A 19,391-nucleotide genomic window follows, 5' to 3' on the forward strand; every position below is an offset into this window, starting at 1 on the left:
AGCTAAGATATTCTTTTGTAGAAGCAGTATTTACAGACTACCTAAACTACTACTGGACTCTTACATTTATATAAACATGATCTAAAATTTATAAACGCCTGCAATAGTTATGTAGGCAACGATCATCTTAGTTCCGTCCAACTCCGTCCAAGTTACTTATCAGATGTCTGCAGAGACCTTTTTAAATTAGTAAAATTTTTATATTGCGTTAAATATCAAATAAAAGACTGACGCCGTTTGTATTGATTTGAGAAATAAGGTTTAAAAATAATAAAACAACGGGAATAGTTGGAAATTAATTTATTAATAACAAGCAACGATTAATCTAGTTGAAACTTAGAGGTAACACATAGAATATAAAGTAAAGATTTTGACGAACATTTAATTAAGTGAAATGGCTAGACATTGATTTTGTTACAATGTAATACCTACAATAAGAAAAGTGTTTTACCAATCGACGATGTAAATTTAAGATTACCTGAATGAACTAACTAAAATTTTGTGACAGAGGAGTATTTTCTCATCCAAAACGAAACATCCAGAAGAACTTGTCACCAAAAAGGGAAATATACTTACCAATAAAACTAAAAATATTGTGATATATTTGGTAAACATGAAATGATCAACAATCCTATACATAGTAAACTAAAATTATACTTAGAATCCCACCAATTTCTGCTATGGTTAGACCTCTCAGTTATTTCTGCTTGTGCTCAATGTGCACTTAATGTGCATGTGCTTGTCTCATTTACCCACACAGCAAATGATAAATACAGAGCAAGTAAGAATGAGTTATATTTACTTTAACGCGATCGACACATTCTCGATATTCGGTGCTCTGATTGACCCAATTCAAGCTCTTAACAAAAGAAAAATCTGCAATACTCATCCTGAACGACATAATTTTTCAAATACGCAAACAGAAATAACCAAGTTTGTTCTCACCACTTGTGTCAATTTGTCATCATTGGGCAGTGGGCGACTTACGGCCAGTATCTACAGGTGAAATATTGATTTTCCTGATACGCTATTCGTAAGCCCTTAATTTAAAATCAAAAGGAACACAAACACAGCCTAAATTTAAAAATGCACACAATCAAATTATGAACTAAGTATTAAAACTAAATAATCCTAAAACTCCGAACATATTTATGGAATTAAATTAATAGGTAACATTTGAAGAATACCAAAGGAAAAGAACAGATTTGTAAACGAATCTAAATGATTAAATACTGATACAACACCCAAAAAACATTTTACCTTCAATTATAATAAATTATTATTATGTATGTATTTACTAAAGCCAAGAACAAAGAGTATTTTTTCAAACCAATTTCTATTAAAACTGACTACTAACTAAACCCCAACTAATATCTAAGAAAGAATAAGAAATGAAAATAAATCTATCAAATTATCTCTATACTAATTTGGAAGCTTTATATTGATTTAAAACTAAAAAATATTATTTGTACGTCCATGTGATGTCTAATGATTAAAATAATGAAAATGATCAATATCTAAAACCATTTTAAACACAGCTCACTCTGTATAAATAATCCTTGCATTTCGGACCTTACAACGTTGTTATTCTCGTCGAAATTGAAGCCTCTATACTTGAGAGATGGAAGCAAGGTGATAAAAGTGAGCTTAGATAAATGTGTTGTTTCTATTTATCCACAACAACATTTAAATAATGCCTAATGTTACGTGTCTTTATAGCTAAATAGGGCTTAAGACGTTTCGTAACAGGCTAACAGTAAGCCCGGAGAGTGTTAACACTCATAAGGTCGTGCAATAAAATGATGAATACCATTTTTTCCACTCATACTTACACAATTCCAATCCTGGAAAATTTATTTCCTTTTCGTCCTACATTGAATGATTTGTCACATCTTTAAAAAGAAGCATTTGCATTATGCATATTAACACTAGAAAGTCCTTTTTGAAACACCAACGCGCCTTATATTCCAATCTTCGTTTTCAATCAGTTATTAAATTGAACAAACTTTAGTAAAATTTATCTTTTACCGTCAACTAATGGATACGTGCGAATGACATGTTCATGCGTGCACGTAGTGATTATAATACATAAAATTCTTTTATAAAAGCCATAGTTACGTGACTCGTTCTTTAAAACAGTTTATAATGGCGAGTATCCAAATCATAACCGACCTTGAAAGGATTTAGGTCTGTCTGTGTCTTTTTTGTTGGAATAAAACAGTCCAAATTGTGGCCATTACGCTAATCAGTTAACGATTTGAATACCCGGTCCAGAATATCCATCAATCAGTGCATACACAAACGTTTGCCACACGCACATTCCCTTATTTATTTTCCAAGCATACCGTGGCGGTAAAATGGTTTAAGAACTTTTTAAAACCCCTACTCTAAATACTGACAACCACCAGTATCAACACCTAAATATTATAATTTAAAAACGTTTCTTCGTATTTAAGAGGGAAGTTTGATATCCCTGGACCTATTCAACATATAGTGCGACACGTTCTCGTAAGTCAAGAATGTGACCATCGTAGCCGGTACCACTCTGATAAGGTTCGGTTTCAGACCCTTGTAGAAGCCCCGCCAGCCTTCGTGCCTGCGAACGCGAAATATAACCATTAGAATGTGTCTTTAAAGCTAACGGGTAAAAATAATTATCTTACCTTTTAGTAGTGCGTTGGTATGAAAGCCACTCGGGTGAATTGTAAAAAATATTGAGTATTTACCTAATTTGTTTCAACACACAACATAATTCTGTCTTACTGATAATATGTTCATTGAATATTTAAGAGATGTCCATACTCCCATGCTATTTATCCTAACTCAAAACAGAGACCATTATAGGAACCCTAACTCAATCCCATTGGTCCCGTTCCTACAGTAGAAGTAAGATTACATTAGCATTTTGAAGTATGATATTTTGGACTTAATATTGCAGAACCGTAAAGCTTTATTTATCCTATTTTCATGAAGGTTTCGTTAATGTTGATAATGATAGATTTGATTTTTAAAGTCAGAAATAAAGAACAAATAAACAGAGTCATCAATTTGCTATCATTTTATTGATTACACAAATTGAATAGGCGATTCGAAACAGTTGAACTTTTAGTGATTATATAAAAATATAATAATAATTGATTATTATATACGTCTTACACATTGCTATTGTGGCCAGCCACCGAACAAGACAATATTATAACATATGCGGTCACAACGCTAGAGCTACGATAAGCGACGAGTAGACTATCAAATAAACTATTTAGTTAATATTTAAAATGTCCAAGAATTCTATACTAAATTAATTTGTGGTAAAATTGTATTGTAGTCTAAATTGTAGTGATATGTGGTAGTTTGAAATTGAATAGTTAACATTGGGTGTTACAAACATTATTTTAAAGATTACTTTAATCTTCATTCATAATGCTTGGTAACGGCATGTTAGACAAAAATTTCTTAACATTAGAATATCATCAAAGTTAAACTTTTACTTAAACAACCTACTAAATGTTTGTAATAAACAACTTTATTGATTCCTCTTTAAAGAATATTTTAGAGAGAAGAAAATTTTGTACAATTTGAGATAATTTTCCCTTTTTTGATATGGTTTTGGGCAGTTCTTATTAACTTTATTTTCAAAAACGTTTCGAGTTATGCAACACACTGTTACCTTGCAAATGAATAAAGACTTATGTCTAAGGCTAAGTTTGCATATAAATACGAAAACCACAATGTTTAACTACTTAAACCTAAATTATTCTATAGAATATATGGATTTCGTATGATTACACAAAGATCTACCTTTAACATGTACTTTAAACACTTATATAAGTGATTATATCGTAAAAGATTTCATGATTTATTTAAAAATTACAAGAAAAAAGTCATAAATTACGGCATCGATTCTGTTATTATTAATTATTATTTCTCACCTCTTTGCAAGAACAACGTAAAGAATTATAATAAAAAGACTTTTTAGCTAATTTTAAATCCAATTTTAGAAGCGAATTATTTTAAAATTTTACATCTACGTGTTTTTCCCAGACATACACACATATACCCAATGTTAGTTACAAAAAAATAGATTTTACAAAACACAAATAAACAGAATCCCCACCATTGACGCAGATATTAAATTTAATACAAAAATCCATTATTTTTCATAGCACTTGCCTCTAAGTCGAACCTCTAGCGATGACACCGTACCAAAATAATAAATTGAATTCAGATTTACTTAACTAATCACATTTGGTGTATTCGATGCACACTCTATTTGATTGTACAACATTTTCATATAATATATATCGCATCTCCATAATTAACCATTCAGAATGTTCAAAATTACGTCATCGTAAGTGATGTTTGAAATAAATAGAGTATTTTTATTACATTGTCCCTACTTATGATAAAAACTTTCACGAACTACTGTTGTGCGTGATTGTACTAAAAGGGGTTAATTTTTTTGTATTTTTTTTAATTTGTTTTTAGGGATGAGAATGATTCGGGTCTACAACGAAGGCGGGAGTTACATCTAGTATTAAGATTTAAGACAGAATAGCTTCATACTTGCGAAGTATAATAAAATATCTTTGAAAAATTACTTCAACATTTTTTATTTATTTTTTAGTTTTTTATTTATTTAGTATGAGCAAGCTGAAACAATACTATCTTATACAATAAAGATCCTAACGTCGTCTCACCACACATGTAACGTTGTTTCAAAGATAAAATCATGTCTTTTAAAACTTTTATTTGTTAAATACTTCGGCAAACGCGACAGTTTTAAGTACATACCCTATTATCACAAAAATATAAATTAAAACTAAATTGTGCTATGCGTGGCAACACTTCGTTACAAAGTGTTGCCAGCTTTAAAATTAACGTCAGTCACAATCTGATGGGAAAGAGTACGACTACTATTTATAAGAGATTACTAAATAGACAAATAAATAATAAAAACACAACATATGTCGTGAGACAGATTTCACATTTATATTTTAAATATTATATATTATTATTATAGTACAGTCAGTACCACAAGCCTTCACACTAATAAATTCATTTCATCACCGGCAACTTGTCGAATCGTCCTCGTAATAAATTCAAAACGCTTGTACTACTGACTGTAAAACGTTCATATTAAATAACTTCTAAACATAGTTACACAATTTCTCAGAACAAATTCACAGTCAACTATATTTTAAAATCACTATTAAAATCACAAAATTCGCTTTGAAGTTGTGCCAACTACTGTGTCCCTTTACTGGCGTGTATGCCAAATACGTATGTCATAACTAAAAATAAACGTTACTATTACAATAAGTGAAAATAACCATTTCGAAATGTCAAAAAGTTAACAACACAATACATAAAAACAGAAAAAAATGCGTGATTATACAAATACAAATTATGCTATAGAATAAATTATCCCACTTATAAACTATAACGCTTACCATAAACACTCCATAGACAAATACAACGAGTCGTTGAAATAGCGCTACTACTTACAACAGTTTGTTCAAAATAGATTATGTACAGATTTCAATATTTTAGATAACAAATGCATTAAGCGGATTTAGGTCTATAGCAAAGTAATCTTGGATAAAAATATTGTTACCTATTTAAATGTTCTTAGCGTAAAAAAATGCCATGCCTTTGCCACAATATTATAAAAGATACGCAAAAACGATGATTCTAAAATTGCCTTAGCTGTCAAAATTATGCCAAAATATTTCTAATGTACATCTACTTTCAACAAACTATGAAGTCTTACGCTATTCCAAAAACTTCGCAACAGTAAAACGAGAACTAAAAAGAATAAATTCACCGGATAATCTGCGAGTGAACTGTCAAAAACAAAAAGAACATAAAAACAGATAAACATTCAAAAATAAATAGTTGTGTACATGTTTTTCCCATCAGACGACATATATAAATCAATCGTTATTGGTAAACTTTTCCCATATGAGCATAACTAAGCATATATTTGGCGTTACATGTAGTAGGTACGGCGTTAGGCCCTTGTAGAAGCCCCTGAGTCGTTCGTACCTCCATGTCTCGTTGATGCAGTGCCAGGCGCCGTTGTAGCTCCGGTGCTGGTCCTGCAGCCGCGCCCGCACCACTTGGTACGGGTACGTCGCACCCGCGGCTATTAGCTTCGATATGGCGGCGAATGTTAGGTATTCGACTGAGGTCTGGAAACAAGGGAAAGAATTCGGTTAGTAATCATTACAGAGGGTGAAATTAAAGAAGATAAACAGTGTCAAAGGTAGCACTGTGGATTACTGTTTAATGAGTACGAGAGTTTTGAAAGGCCGCGAATTGGGGGGAAGACCCCTTAGTAGATGATTGCATAACATGGTTGTATTGTAGGACCGCAATATAAAGACGTTGACTAAGCTCAACAGTAGGCAGAATAGATAAAGTATGAGAGTCTATACAGTACAGTCTATGACTAAAAGATTTTCTCCATAATTCTCTATAATACACATAAACATGCAGTTGCTTTAAATAAAAATATTTCATCAAATAATACAAAAATAGAACTTTCTGAATTAGATTAGCGCTGTTATACTAAACTACCACAAATATGCAGTTCTGCAAACACTTGGTAAACAAGTTTCAGTAAATATTTAGCTAATCTGTTGGCGGTTTAACTATCCTGCATCCCAGAATTATAATGGTAATAAAATAAACCATTAATGTCACTGCTTTGTTTCTTTATTACATAGTTTTTTGTAGATAAATTGGATTACTAATCTTCTACACCTGACCAGGTTTCTGAAGTGGTACATCTACATATTATTTTGTGGAAGCGAGAAAGAGTTACATACATACAAACTTGAAAGTGATTGCACTTTCAAGTTTATTAAAAATCTATTTGATTTGCTAAACCCATTTGCCTACACAAGTATTACAAAGAGTTATTAAGTTTAATTCTGGGGTAATCCCTAGAAAAGCTGTTCGCTGCTGTACTAGACTTTTCACATACATATAAAAGATGACATTCCAATTACAGCATACATATAGTCGAAAGATCCAAGTTTTACAAGCTAAAAAAGTAATCCGTTCATTTTATGAGCAAGGAAGATCAGAGCTATTCTTATAACTCATTATAAAAATAAATAAGTACCTATAATCTACAGGATTTCTTTAAAACATGTGACAGCAAACCGCAATACAAAATATTCCATAATTAAAACTAATTAGCGCACGTGGCTAAACAATACTAATGTATTGGTAGAGTAAAGAACAATATAATGTTCACACAAGCTCATTCAATTTGCATGTGAAATAATTACGGTAGGATAAAGGCTCGTATCACATGTACCGGTAATACCTGTAATTCTTTAAAATGTTGAATGAACACGTTAAAATTCAAATTTTTATTCCGTTTCCTTGCTTGCTTGGTATAGAATATTTTTTTTATTTATGCACTAAGAAATAAGTGCAGTATATTTAAAAGTAAGTGCACACTACCTTTGCATTTTGGGGTAAAGAATCTCTTGGCAGAAAGAAAATAAGAGGGGCCTACTTGCAATGCCGGGATTCTAGGGATACCAGATGCAAGTACCTGAAGTACTCTGAATCTGATCGATCATTCACTACTCTTTTAAAAGGATAGATAATAAGTCGGTATAAATATCACTATGTTATCGTAATTTTTATTTATTTTTACGGATTAAGGATTGAAATGCATGAAATCTCAACGCGTGTCGAGCCACGTGGAACAACTGTTACGTTACTAACGGCCAAATTCTTTATTAGAAGTAACAGCCAATGTATAGAAGTAAAGAAAAAAATATAGACAGCTTTGTTTCTTCTAGAATTTTCTGATAGTTTTATAAAGAAACAGATTTGCCTTTACTACACAAATGTCAAGTAAAACTCATATCCTCTTATCCATAAAGATATATGAAGTTATGAAAGGCTTATATAGAGTTTTGTTTCTTTCACTCGTTAGCGAAATTAAAAAGAGGAATCATATTATTACAGTAGTTTTTTAAGTAAAATAGGTTTATAGTGTGTTTATGAATAAGAGGGATAGGCTTTAGCGGTTACTTATATGTTTGAAGAAACTGGCCGTAAATCCGTAAAAAGAAATGCGCATTATGTACACATCTTAATCCTGTACAAAATCATACTTTGCATGTGAAACGACAAACGTTTAAACATACTCCATGTGACGTCACACAAGGCTAAGTGGTCACCATTATTGTGACATTCAACTTGATATGACGGACAGCCTTGTGACAGTTGTTTCAATTCCCATGAGAATCACTTAGAATAGAACGTTAAACTTGATTATAAACAAGGTTATTTATAATAACTATTGATTAAGAAATAGTTGTATTCTTCCTATAATAAATTAACATTAGAAAAACAATAAATAATTGTAATTTAGAATGAATTGATTAAAAGGATTTTATAAAACAGTAACAAATCAAATTTATTGTAACAGAAAGACTATCATTGTTTTAATGTTCACTTTTTTAAATCTGACGTCAATTTTACGAAAGATAAAATATGGGTGTTTCACACAGCCCTACAGCTTCAGGTTTTACAAATGGTAGGTAATGTATGCATAATTATAAATTCTGTTTATTTTTAAAGACAACTCCCACATTAAGAGCAGCTCTTGTGTCGTACAACCAGACCCGAAACAACAATTTGCGGATCGCATAAATATTTGTCCCGAGTGGGAATCGAACCCACGACCTTCCGAAGCGATAGTAATGGCGTGGTGACTACATTAACCACGGCGGCCGTCAGATGATTTCAGATGATTTCATCAGTTTGATATTTTTACGTCCACCTAAGATTTAGCTTGTACAAGAATAAGCTAGTACTTAAGTTAATAATTATTGAAAACAATGAAAGTGTCGTCAATACATTTACGTAATATCGTTACATCATGCGTTAGTAACCGCAGGTGTCGGCACTATCGCGATAACGTTCCACAATTATGATACGGACACGTTTCTTTCACTTTATTGTAAATCTAATTGATACGTCTTCACATAGAAATTTATATCAAGGGCAGTTATTTTTTGTCTATAACTATGTAATTACTGTCTATCTAATCCTTTTTCTTTGGCCAGAATATAAATAGAACCTATTTTCATCTAAGAAACAACAAATCATTAAGTTTTATCAGAAATATCTTGTCTGGGCAGGGCTGGGCAGGACAATAGGCAGGAGGCCCTTTGTCTGACGAAAAGATGAGTTTAAAAAATCAGCAGCGTAGGGCACAATTATGTCATGCAGGCTATTTGTTTTGAATACATTAGTCGCTTTAGGCATGGTCGCTATAGTTTGAAAACGTAGTCCGTAAGAATTGCATCGTAAAAACCTTCAATCCGCTTTTGATCAGACGGGCTATTTTCCATACAGTTACCATTCTGGAGCCTGTACTGTTTACCATAATTACTTTACGGTACTTACCAATTTGATATCAATCGGCAGATTCCTATACTGGTTGTAGCGGTTCTTCATCTCCTCGTACGTCATGAACTGCAGCGCGCCGTGGGACACGCCGAACATGCCGGGCACGAAACCCTGGAACATTAACACAAGAGATGTTAACTCAACTAAGTTCATATGTGGTTAATAAAGAATTTTAAAGGGTATCTTCTGCAAGCTGTTTTGGACTTTTTATAGCCTTTTTCGAGATATTAAATATCATTATGGAATCTGCTAAGCTGATCTAATGAAAAAACACTTTCTATCTGAAAAGTGAGGTATTTTTTTTCTTGGTAATGACGTCATTCCTTTAAATAAGCGTAAAGAAAATGATTATATAATTCCAAGACATCAAAATTTCGACATACATTAACCCAGCCAGGATTACTTTTCTCACAACACTCTTATTTTAGATATCAATTTGACTTTATAAAACTGCAAGGAAATGTGTTTCAGTATAATTTGTAATTACAATTATTTCTCAGAACAAAGCTATTAGGTTTACGCTTCACAGCACACACGGTAATAATATATGATATTAATCCTTATAAAAGTGCACTATAATGCAAGATTTCACATATCGACGGAGTTTAATAGACTATGTAATTAAGGAATATTCAGCTAAAGAATCGAATACGTTCATCTTGTACCTAACATAATAGTTCAACATATTCTAAAACGGCAATATTTTTTTAGATGACAATATTTATTTAACAGCATTTTTTCGAGGATCGAATCACGTAATTTTCTAATCAAATACTTGATATTTTCTTATCAGATACTAGAGTGCTTATTTGTATTAAAAAAAAACATTATTGAACGAACACAAATACCAAAATCTGAAAATAGACAAATATTTATGTTTTCATCAATAAAGAATTTCGTAAAACATATCAATCCATGCGTTTATCAATGACATTACGAGATAAATACGGAATCAGATGAACGTCGGCTACGAAATGATGGAGCACGCTCTCGATCATGGTCAAGGAAAAAGGAAACGTCAGTGGCACAATGATATTTGCGATACTATTTTTAGAATGCCGCGTACAATTGGCCTGTCCATTTCATATTCTGTTTAACTTTTGGCCAATCGGTGATGAACACCTTGGATCTATGCGGCCATGCTGTGACTGTGACTGTGACTCAAGACTGGCTTTTCATCAGTTACTCATCAACTTTCCTTAAAAAAATACTAATGGTTGTCAAAGCATATAAAAAGAATAGACCGATCGATGGTATGTGGACTATTAGGAAACAGTTTCCATCACATTTCCATGAACGTGGCCCAAGGCAACTTAAAGTGATCTGGGTAACAGGCAGCAGAGTCAATTATATCAACATTTTACAGTAAAAAATCTAGTGGCAGTCAAAGCTGAGCTGAGTCATGGGATACCACCATGCCAAATTAACTAATTATAGAGGACGGAAGATTCACCAAAAAGATAATATCTCTGGCTCTTAAGTCTAAAAAAATAGAATGGTTCTAACATCGGATGATAGAACTGGATAAATCCGGTTTGTGGCGTATAATGACCCAAAAAGTAGGTGAATAGTGGCGTGATCACTATTAATTTATTTATACTACTAACAGATAGAGTTACTTGTGAGGGGTAAATCTCCGAAATGACGACACATTTTCAAAAAAACCTTTGTCAGAAGATAACTGAAAGAGTCTTACAGCTCTATTATGCGTACTGAGTGACTACAAACATGGGAAATTTCTTGAAATATCGTTAAATCCTTTCACAATCAAGATTGATTACATTTAAAAAATATTTTATTCTATTAGAATCCATTATAGTAAATTGACATATTATTATATACAATCTACATGTAATGTTGTATATCGTCGATATAGTAGTACCTTATTAGTTACTATTTTAAAATAAATATAATAGCAGCGGCAAAAAACTAGACAGAACGTAAAACTAACGTATCTTGAACCTTGTCATACCGAGTCATCGCCCCTCTTCATAGTAAAGTGTACCTATATTTTAGCAGATCACGCCATGACGACCTGATACTATGGTAATTTATTTCTTTCGTATTATTAAAATTTAAATGAACATTTTAATCGCTCATTGATCCTAGCCATACTTGTGACGTTATATTCTTATGCCAGTATTTCGGTATTAAGAACATTATGGATATTTCATATAGGGAACTGATTTGTCTACCAGTCAAGTACCCTATTATTACCTTATCTCGATGATATATCTGTGATAGAGCCACTTAAATAGATAAATAATTTTACTAACTTTTTCATTTTGTTTCCTTTTCTAACAACATATAACTTAGAATGTTTTGTTTTCGAAAAGCTCCCGCACTAACAATTATTATTGATCTTGTGTCGTGGAGACTTTAACAAACATACAATACAAATAAGGGACAAAGTACAACCAGACCCGAAACAATGATTTGTGGATCGCACAAATATTTGGTCCTGGGAATCGAACCCACAACGTCTCCACTCTCGACGCACTGGTAGTGGCGTGGACAACCACTACTGGTTCACGTATTCAGTCTAACAAAGGAATTTAACTGAATTAAAAGCGGACATTGTCGCTTGGAACAAGATTCAAGACAGTCGAAATAAAAGACGGAGAAACTTTACTTCTATTTTTATCTATTCCATTTAAGAAATAACTAATTCAAATAGACTTCTTATAGAGTCGTTGACGTGTATCCAGTATTTTCGGTCGTGTTCCAGTTTACGTCGGTTGAAACTAGTATGTACATAGAACAAAGACGCGGTAGAAATGTCCGAGACAGCCGGCCGCCTTGCACGTGAGTCAAGGTCTTCGAATAATGAGTCAATTGTACAGGATATAGTCTATGCGACGTCTAGTACACCTATTTGATCTATGTTGTCTGTGTATGAGGAAAACTTCATATGTAAAACTGCTGGATCTATTGTTGGCGGACATGAAAAGGGAAAAGTTCTTATAGGAGTTAATAAATTTTGAAGCCTTTTAAAAATCTCAAATTATTCTATTTTAACGATAATTATTTGTTTGGCGGAGAGTGTTACTAGGTACAAAAATAGTGCGTACAGTTAAAGTCTTTTCTTTTACAAATTAGCTAAGTATATTTTTATAAATACACGTAAATAAAAAGCACGTGATTTAGTTGGAAATATACAAATATTTTGAGGAAATAGATAACATATCTTCGGTAATCAGAGACGATAAATTATTATGTCGTCTGTCTTCTCAAATCACGTCACAAATCACCTGTTATTGCATAAAATGTTATAAAAATACTAGTAAAAGAATCATGGACTTTTAATTTTATTGATTGATAAAAAAATGTCCATCATTTACGTCAATGATACACCTACGTACGCGTGCTTGTAAATATTTATTGTAAAAAACGAGATCGTTTATTAAAACATATCGCTGACGTCTTAAGCAAGCCTTATGAAGTACCTATTTTATTTATGAAGCTATAAATAGTATGGACTATGGACACAAAATGTCAGTCAAGGTTCGGAAAACACAAAAACAAACAAAATTTTCCAAGCCTTTTAACTATAAATAAAATTCTAAATAATGTGAATTAATTCACAGTGCGGCTGTGTTTGAAAAAAAAACACACAAAGACAAAGTTACTTGCAATATAATAGGACACACATCAACAGTTTCTGAGATTTATAAGTGCTTCCACACACACAAACAATCACTTGTGTTTATTTTTTATTCCTGTCGCAAGGTTTGCAAAGTCACCAATTCGGCCAGTCCCTCCATTATACAGGAGTACCTTGCCCAGCCGTAGGAAAGTAATGGGTTAACTTCTTTTTTTATAAAGGTTTCAAGTAGATACCTTATAAAGGTATCTGTTGCAACAGTGACTATTATTTCGTCATTAATGTTGACATTTCCTGAAGGTTACTGGACTATCGCCTATGAATGAATAATTAAGCATATTGGGCTCTCAATTACATTACATTAGCAATTATTTACATCAACATGACGTTCAAAATAAATAATGGGAGATTTAATTTTATATTCTTGATGAAATACTAATTATAAATAAAAAGTCTGCCTGTCAGTTAGGCTATCCGCTAACCCGCTTAACTTGTGATAAGATTTGCTTGGAGATTTCTGCAGACTCAGGATCAAAAAAATGCCTCTTTTGTTTATTAATTCCTAAGCGTCTAAAATTGAGATCACCTATCGGCTAGATCAGAATATGTCATTAAATAAAACAAAACAAGCAAACTTCACACTATGTACCGTAGCAACTAACATTCCTATCACCAATTTATATAAATGTTGTCATTGAAGAACAAGACCTCTCAAAGCGAGGGATTCCTCACATTACTTTAATTCATCAGCCACTCAAAAACGCATCTTTTGATCCACAAAATAAAACATATTTTGCGAAATCAATACCCATTATATTATTTTATTGTATCGCAATTCGTATTTGATATCACCGTGAACTATGAACTAGAATAACTAGTTGAAACCGGTGTGAATATTTGGAACTCATAACATGTGTTTATCAGCGTTTCATATTGAGATAATGCACTGGGAATGTATTAATATTAAATAACTTCGATATATTGGCAATTTCATAGATTTAAATACTGTTTCTTTGTTCAGATTTTATTTGGTTATAAGAACTAAGCTTTATCATGTCATATCAGGAAAACCCGTGCAACTATGAGATGACCAAGTTTCATATTATTACAGTTTCCTTCCTGCCTTCCATGTTTCTCTGCCTGTCTCCTAAGAAAATAAGGAGTGAAATTGTGAAAGGATTGAATCAATCAAGTGAGTAAGGCTTGCTATACACATATTCGGTTGCCGAACCGAATATACGTGTAGCGAACCTAAAGTAATTGAAAAACTAAAAGAATTGCCAATATAAACACAAATATGTTAGTTACCTGATCTCTAAAAGGGTATTCGAGATTTCTTATGCAAGAGGAAGACCTCATAACTATAAGGAAAAACATTTAGAAAAAATTATACCGTGAATTTTGACTCAGTGACTTTAAGAGGATTTACAGTATTTTTTACAGTATTTCAACACATACAGAATGAAGAAATACTATAAAAAAAAATAGAGTAAAAATGTAAAGGGAAAGATTCTGAAGGTTTCTAGCAATTATAGGTGGAATTACATTGATCTTGAACTCGTCAACGTCAAATGTTATTGTAGGAACACGTGCGTGCGTTCCCACAAACCCTTCAATAAAAAACATAGCAAGGACGTATGTATGTGAGATCATAATAATGAACGCTTCCAACTTCCTGAAACTTCCAACGACAAGACATATAGCTTTTATGTTATATGGTAATAATCAGATTTATAGAGCTTAAGGGCAGATTTATTTTCTCTCTTCTTAAACTTAAGATCTTTGTCAGAAGACATAAGTATGAAGGATCTGATTATAGAGTCAAAAATGACAAATCGACTCAAAGATGAAAAGTTCGATCAGGTCTCCTTAACTTTCAAATGCTATAAAACACTATTAAGATTAAAGCAACTTTTACTTCGTTTATTGGAATTTAATTATCCATCAACTAGATTGATACAGCGGAAAAATCTATAATCCCCATAATATTTCAGCAAATCTTTAAAAAAAATCGTCGTACAAAATCAACTCGAAACTGCGTACCTCACAAAAATACGCACAATTCTATCAAGAACCTTCAAACCACATTTCATTTAGGCACCGACCTTGTCATAACTTTCTATGTGTTTGCCCTACAGCCTTGGATAACAAACGAAGGTCTAATACCGACCTACTTGGTAATAACATACTGAATATATGTACCGTATAATCTATACGTATATCGTGAGCGACCTTTCTACAATCGACTAATATTTGCACTTTCAATTGCATTTTGTAACGTGTTCGTGGTTTATGTAGGTTCTCCTTGGTTACTTATAACACATGCGATTTCTTAGAATTGAAACTAAAGTTTAAATGAGGAAATTATTGGGTTGTTTGTAGGTGACTTATCTCTTAAATTACTGAGCTCATTCTCTAAATCGTTTGGCTATTAGGCAGTTAATAAAGCGAGGAGTTTTCCTTTAAGTTCTTTATCCTATTTAACAAGTCACGAAAATCGTTTAACGTTAAGCAAGTGGAATATAACTCAAACTTCAGCATGCAAACTAAATAAAATAATGCCGAAATAAAGAGTACCCACATTAAAAAAGCTAAGGTAAATCGAATTGCTTCGAAGACTCATCTTTTCGGTTACCAATTTCAATAATTTCAAGTCCAAGTGAGTTCATAACATGAAAGGCAATCAATAGCCCTGATAGCCAATACACTAACGTTACTTAATGACGTCACAGCCAAAGGTCCTTGACCTCTATATACATTTTCCACAGTAAAGGTAACTTCTGTTCATCGTTTTTATTTATGGCAAGCTTTCGTCGATATTGGGGAGGAATGAGAAATTATATTTGAAAAACATGTTCGAAGATTTCGTTGTTATTGTTTGGTGAAACGCAAAAGCGTGATTGACAAAAGGTGAAAATATGAATATAGACTGAAAAGGCAAGAAATTACTGCAGTAAATAAAGAAAACATTTTTTACGACCAATACAAAAGTTATAGGAAAATTTACTCACATTGTGAAAAAGATCGTAAGTTTGTTTAGGAAATTATGTATACTGTGAAAAGTGAAATACCGAAACTTATTATATTATGTAGTTGAATCTAATATCTCTAGAAAAAATGTTCGTGCAATTCAAAAACACCAGATTTTAAGCAAGAAAACATGTGACGTCACTATTTTCAGTTGCACATGTAAACACGAAAATGAGATAATCTATTTGTTTATCAATCTTACGAAGACGCTGACTGATATTTGCATTGTGTACAAACAGCAACAAAAGGTGTTACAAGTGCATTATCTTTGTAATACATCAATCATTATTTCATAAGACACGTCACATTTATCTTACTAGGTGTGTTCAAAATATTAAGGCTTTCGCGCACTTGCAGTTTTGGTAAAGCTTGGACACTGCATGTTTCATTGTTTTTTTTACTTCTCTAGTAAATAGATATACTACTTGATCGATATTTGTCGTTTCTCGTAACGGATTTCATTTAGCAAACAGAATGAGACGGAACGATTCCCGGAATTTTCGCTTTAAGCATACGATTTTCGTTTTCTTCAACACATTTATTCACCTTACATAAAGGGTAATATTCGCAAATTTTTGTTGGCTACTGAATAACAAGATGATGTTTTAAACATACACAATGTATTCAGAATAACATAAGCAATCTTGAGAACTCTTCTGAATGAAATTCATGAATTCGTCTTCGCTACATCTCCCCAAGTAACACTTAACATTTCATCTGGTAGTTAAAATAAAGATTTCTTAAAAAAGTATTATCATTTGTTTTCAAATTCGTCATATAAGTCCAATTTATCATTATTTTTACTTGAGATAACCTATCTTCAGTTACGTAGCGAGTCATAAATCTGCATAATAAAGTATACAAATAATGTAAAACTTGTGTATGAATAATTTTGTATTTTCCATATTGACGTCGTATTTAGCATGCCGTTGAAAACATAGAGGGAATCTGTAAACATACCGAGTGTGGATAAACAGTAAAACATGTCGATTGTAATGTTGTGATACAAGTTAATATAATATCTTCGAACGATTGCAAAATAAGTCATTTAGGTATAACAATGTCCACTTTATGTCGGCTATCACGGGATCAAAAATATTTAGTGTGAAAAACGATCTATTGTATAAAAATAACTAAAAAAAGCTTATTTGTTTTCTTCAATACCACAAAATCTATAATATTGTACTGTAATGTCGAACCAAGATTGGGACATTACTGGTCGAATAAATGCCCTATTATCATTTGGAACTTGGTCATTGTTTTATTTTGCCTTCGAACGATGAACATTACGTATTTTTTGCAGTACGGCCATGAAACTGCGAAATGTATGTGAATTATCTATACGTTTCTGAAAACACCCATACAAACTATTCATTCATACATTTCATAATTCCATTTAATACCTAATCAAGATTTGACAACTAAGCTGTTCTTATTAATATTTGGCAGGTATGATTTGGGCGGTTTAAGGCCTAACTCCTCACGTGTTTGGAACGAGACCCTAGCCTAGCAATGGGATAGTCACGGGATATTTTCTTTTCACAAAATTATAACCTACGCTTTACATGTTTATATTGCCATGGTATATAACCTGCGCCAAAACGACAGGTATCCTAAGGAAAAAATCGTGTTAACGTTAATTCATCCCGCGAGAGAAAATTTGTTTTCTTTCTGCTTACCACGTGGATCAAATCTTAGATAAACGCCAGTATTATAATTATTACGCAATCAAAACACAGCAATATAATAATAAGTGCTATCCTGTGTACGTCTAGAGTGCATATTATTATCAACAAAGTTGGAAATTAGCGATGACGTCAAACATATCATATCGCACGCGAGGTACCTACCTATATTATTAAAATATCATGTTACATATGTACTACGATTTTATAATACACACAAGTTTATTTACTACTATTAATAGTACTACAATTACAATGTCACGTATTTCAATCTATAATTAGGAATTAATATTAGTCATTTTCCCCGAGTACTGTAGCGCGTTTCTCTACAGTAGGTACTATCAAGTATCTAGAGCTTTACATTTTAAATTGTACTACAAAAATAGTTCCTACGGCGCCCGCTGGAGGCACTAATCAGATTTTCATACTTTTTTTCGATAGGTTACTGGTTGTAGATAGTCGATAGAGTGTATGGTAGAGAATCGCACTATTGATCATTACGGACAAATCAAAACTATTTTCTTTTAACAAATTGCTTCAAAACGATTCAAAAGTATAACAAACTCATTTTCTCAGCCCCTAAGATCTTACAATCTGTCTTTTCCGTCCATGTAACGCTCTTCCTTTGAACACCGTCAAAAGGTATTCCTAGTTGCATGATAGGAAGATGTTGTTGTACATAGCTATTTCGTAAGGGGTCATTTGAGATCTCTACTAGCAGTAGGAAGATTTCTTCTATAGTTTATAAACAAGCGTTTAAGGGATACTTACTAGTAATATTTACACAATAATAGGTATTGTTTGTGTTATACTGTGGTTCTAGTGTACCTACTAGAAGTACTAGAACGTATCAATCAGGAAATAGGAAATGCAAGTTGGCCTTTACAATTAATAACCATAATAAATTATTATTAGCTTGACTTAGAATATTGTTTAATAAATTACGTATTTCAAGTTTCAAATATCAGGAAAACCAAACTGCAGTGGAAATAATTACCACATAATGGACATTTGTTTTTAATTAATGAATTAATTGCATAACTTCAGCACGAATGATGTCCTTGCTTTTTTAGTTAAAATATTGAATTGTCCGTCCGCAAATAAAGCTTCACTGAAACTAGCATCTCTCCGCGACTTCGTGCGCGCATACATTTCCGGGAAAAAGTATCCCATGACTTAATCCAGGATCTAAACTATCTGTGTGCAAATTTCATATTTATAAATCTATGTAAGTTTTTGCGTGAAAGAGTAAAAAACAAACAAACATACATCGACCCATCCCCACAACTTTCGCATTTATAATATTGGTAGGATTAGTAAGTATTCGAATACAACAATGTTATCAAAATTATGAATGAGTAATACTTCCAGCCATTAAACAATATGGACTGACGCATTATAACATTACTTTACATACAAATGTATCTTTTGGTTAAATACTGTTTAACTTATTATTTCGGTTGCCTCTTTAGTTGTGTACTGATCACGAGGTATTGGGTTTGATCCAGACTCAGGCAAGTGCTATTGGTCTCGTCTTATTTATACTAGACTAATTCAAAGTAGAACCCCAGATTGTTAATTGCTATGTAGGAATAGACGCGCTCCTACATAGAACTAACAATTTAAAT

The 19,391-nt window shown here is 32.4% G+C and overlaps 1 protein-coding gene across 1 annotated transcript in view; it reads right to left on the reverse strand.

The window, feature by feature from the left end:
- Positions 1-285: 285 nt before the first annotated feature.
- The window catches only part of LOC142987818 (solute carrier family 25 member 32), a 28,053-nt gene continuing 8,947 nt past the window's right edge, over positions 286-19,391 (reverse strand). The window contains exons 4-6 of the mRNA XM_076136758.1: positions 9,442-9,555; positions 6,046-6,191; positions 286-2,596 (exon numbers count right to left, since the gene is read on the reverse strand). Coding sequence (XP_075992873.1) covers positions 2,452-2,596; positions 6,046-6,191; positions 9,442-9,555 — 405 coding nt within the window. The 3' untranslated portion in view covers positions 286-2,451. The remainder of the gene's footprint in view (positions 2,597-6,045; positions 6,192-9,441; positions 9,556-19,391) is intronic.

This window comes from Anticarsia gemmatalis, chromosome 1, assembly GCF_050436995.1.
Source record: "Anticarsia gemmatalis isolate Benzon Research Colony breed Stoneville strain chromosome 1, ilAntGemm2 primary, whole genome shotgun sequence".
NCBI lineage: Eukaryota > Metazoa > Arthropoda > Insecta > Lepidoptera > Erebidae > Anticarsia > Anticarsia gemmatalis.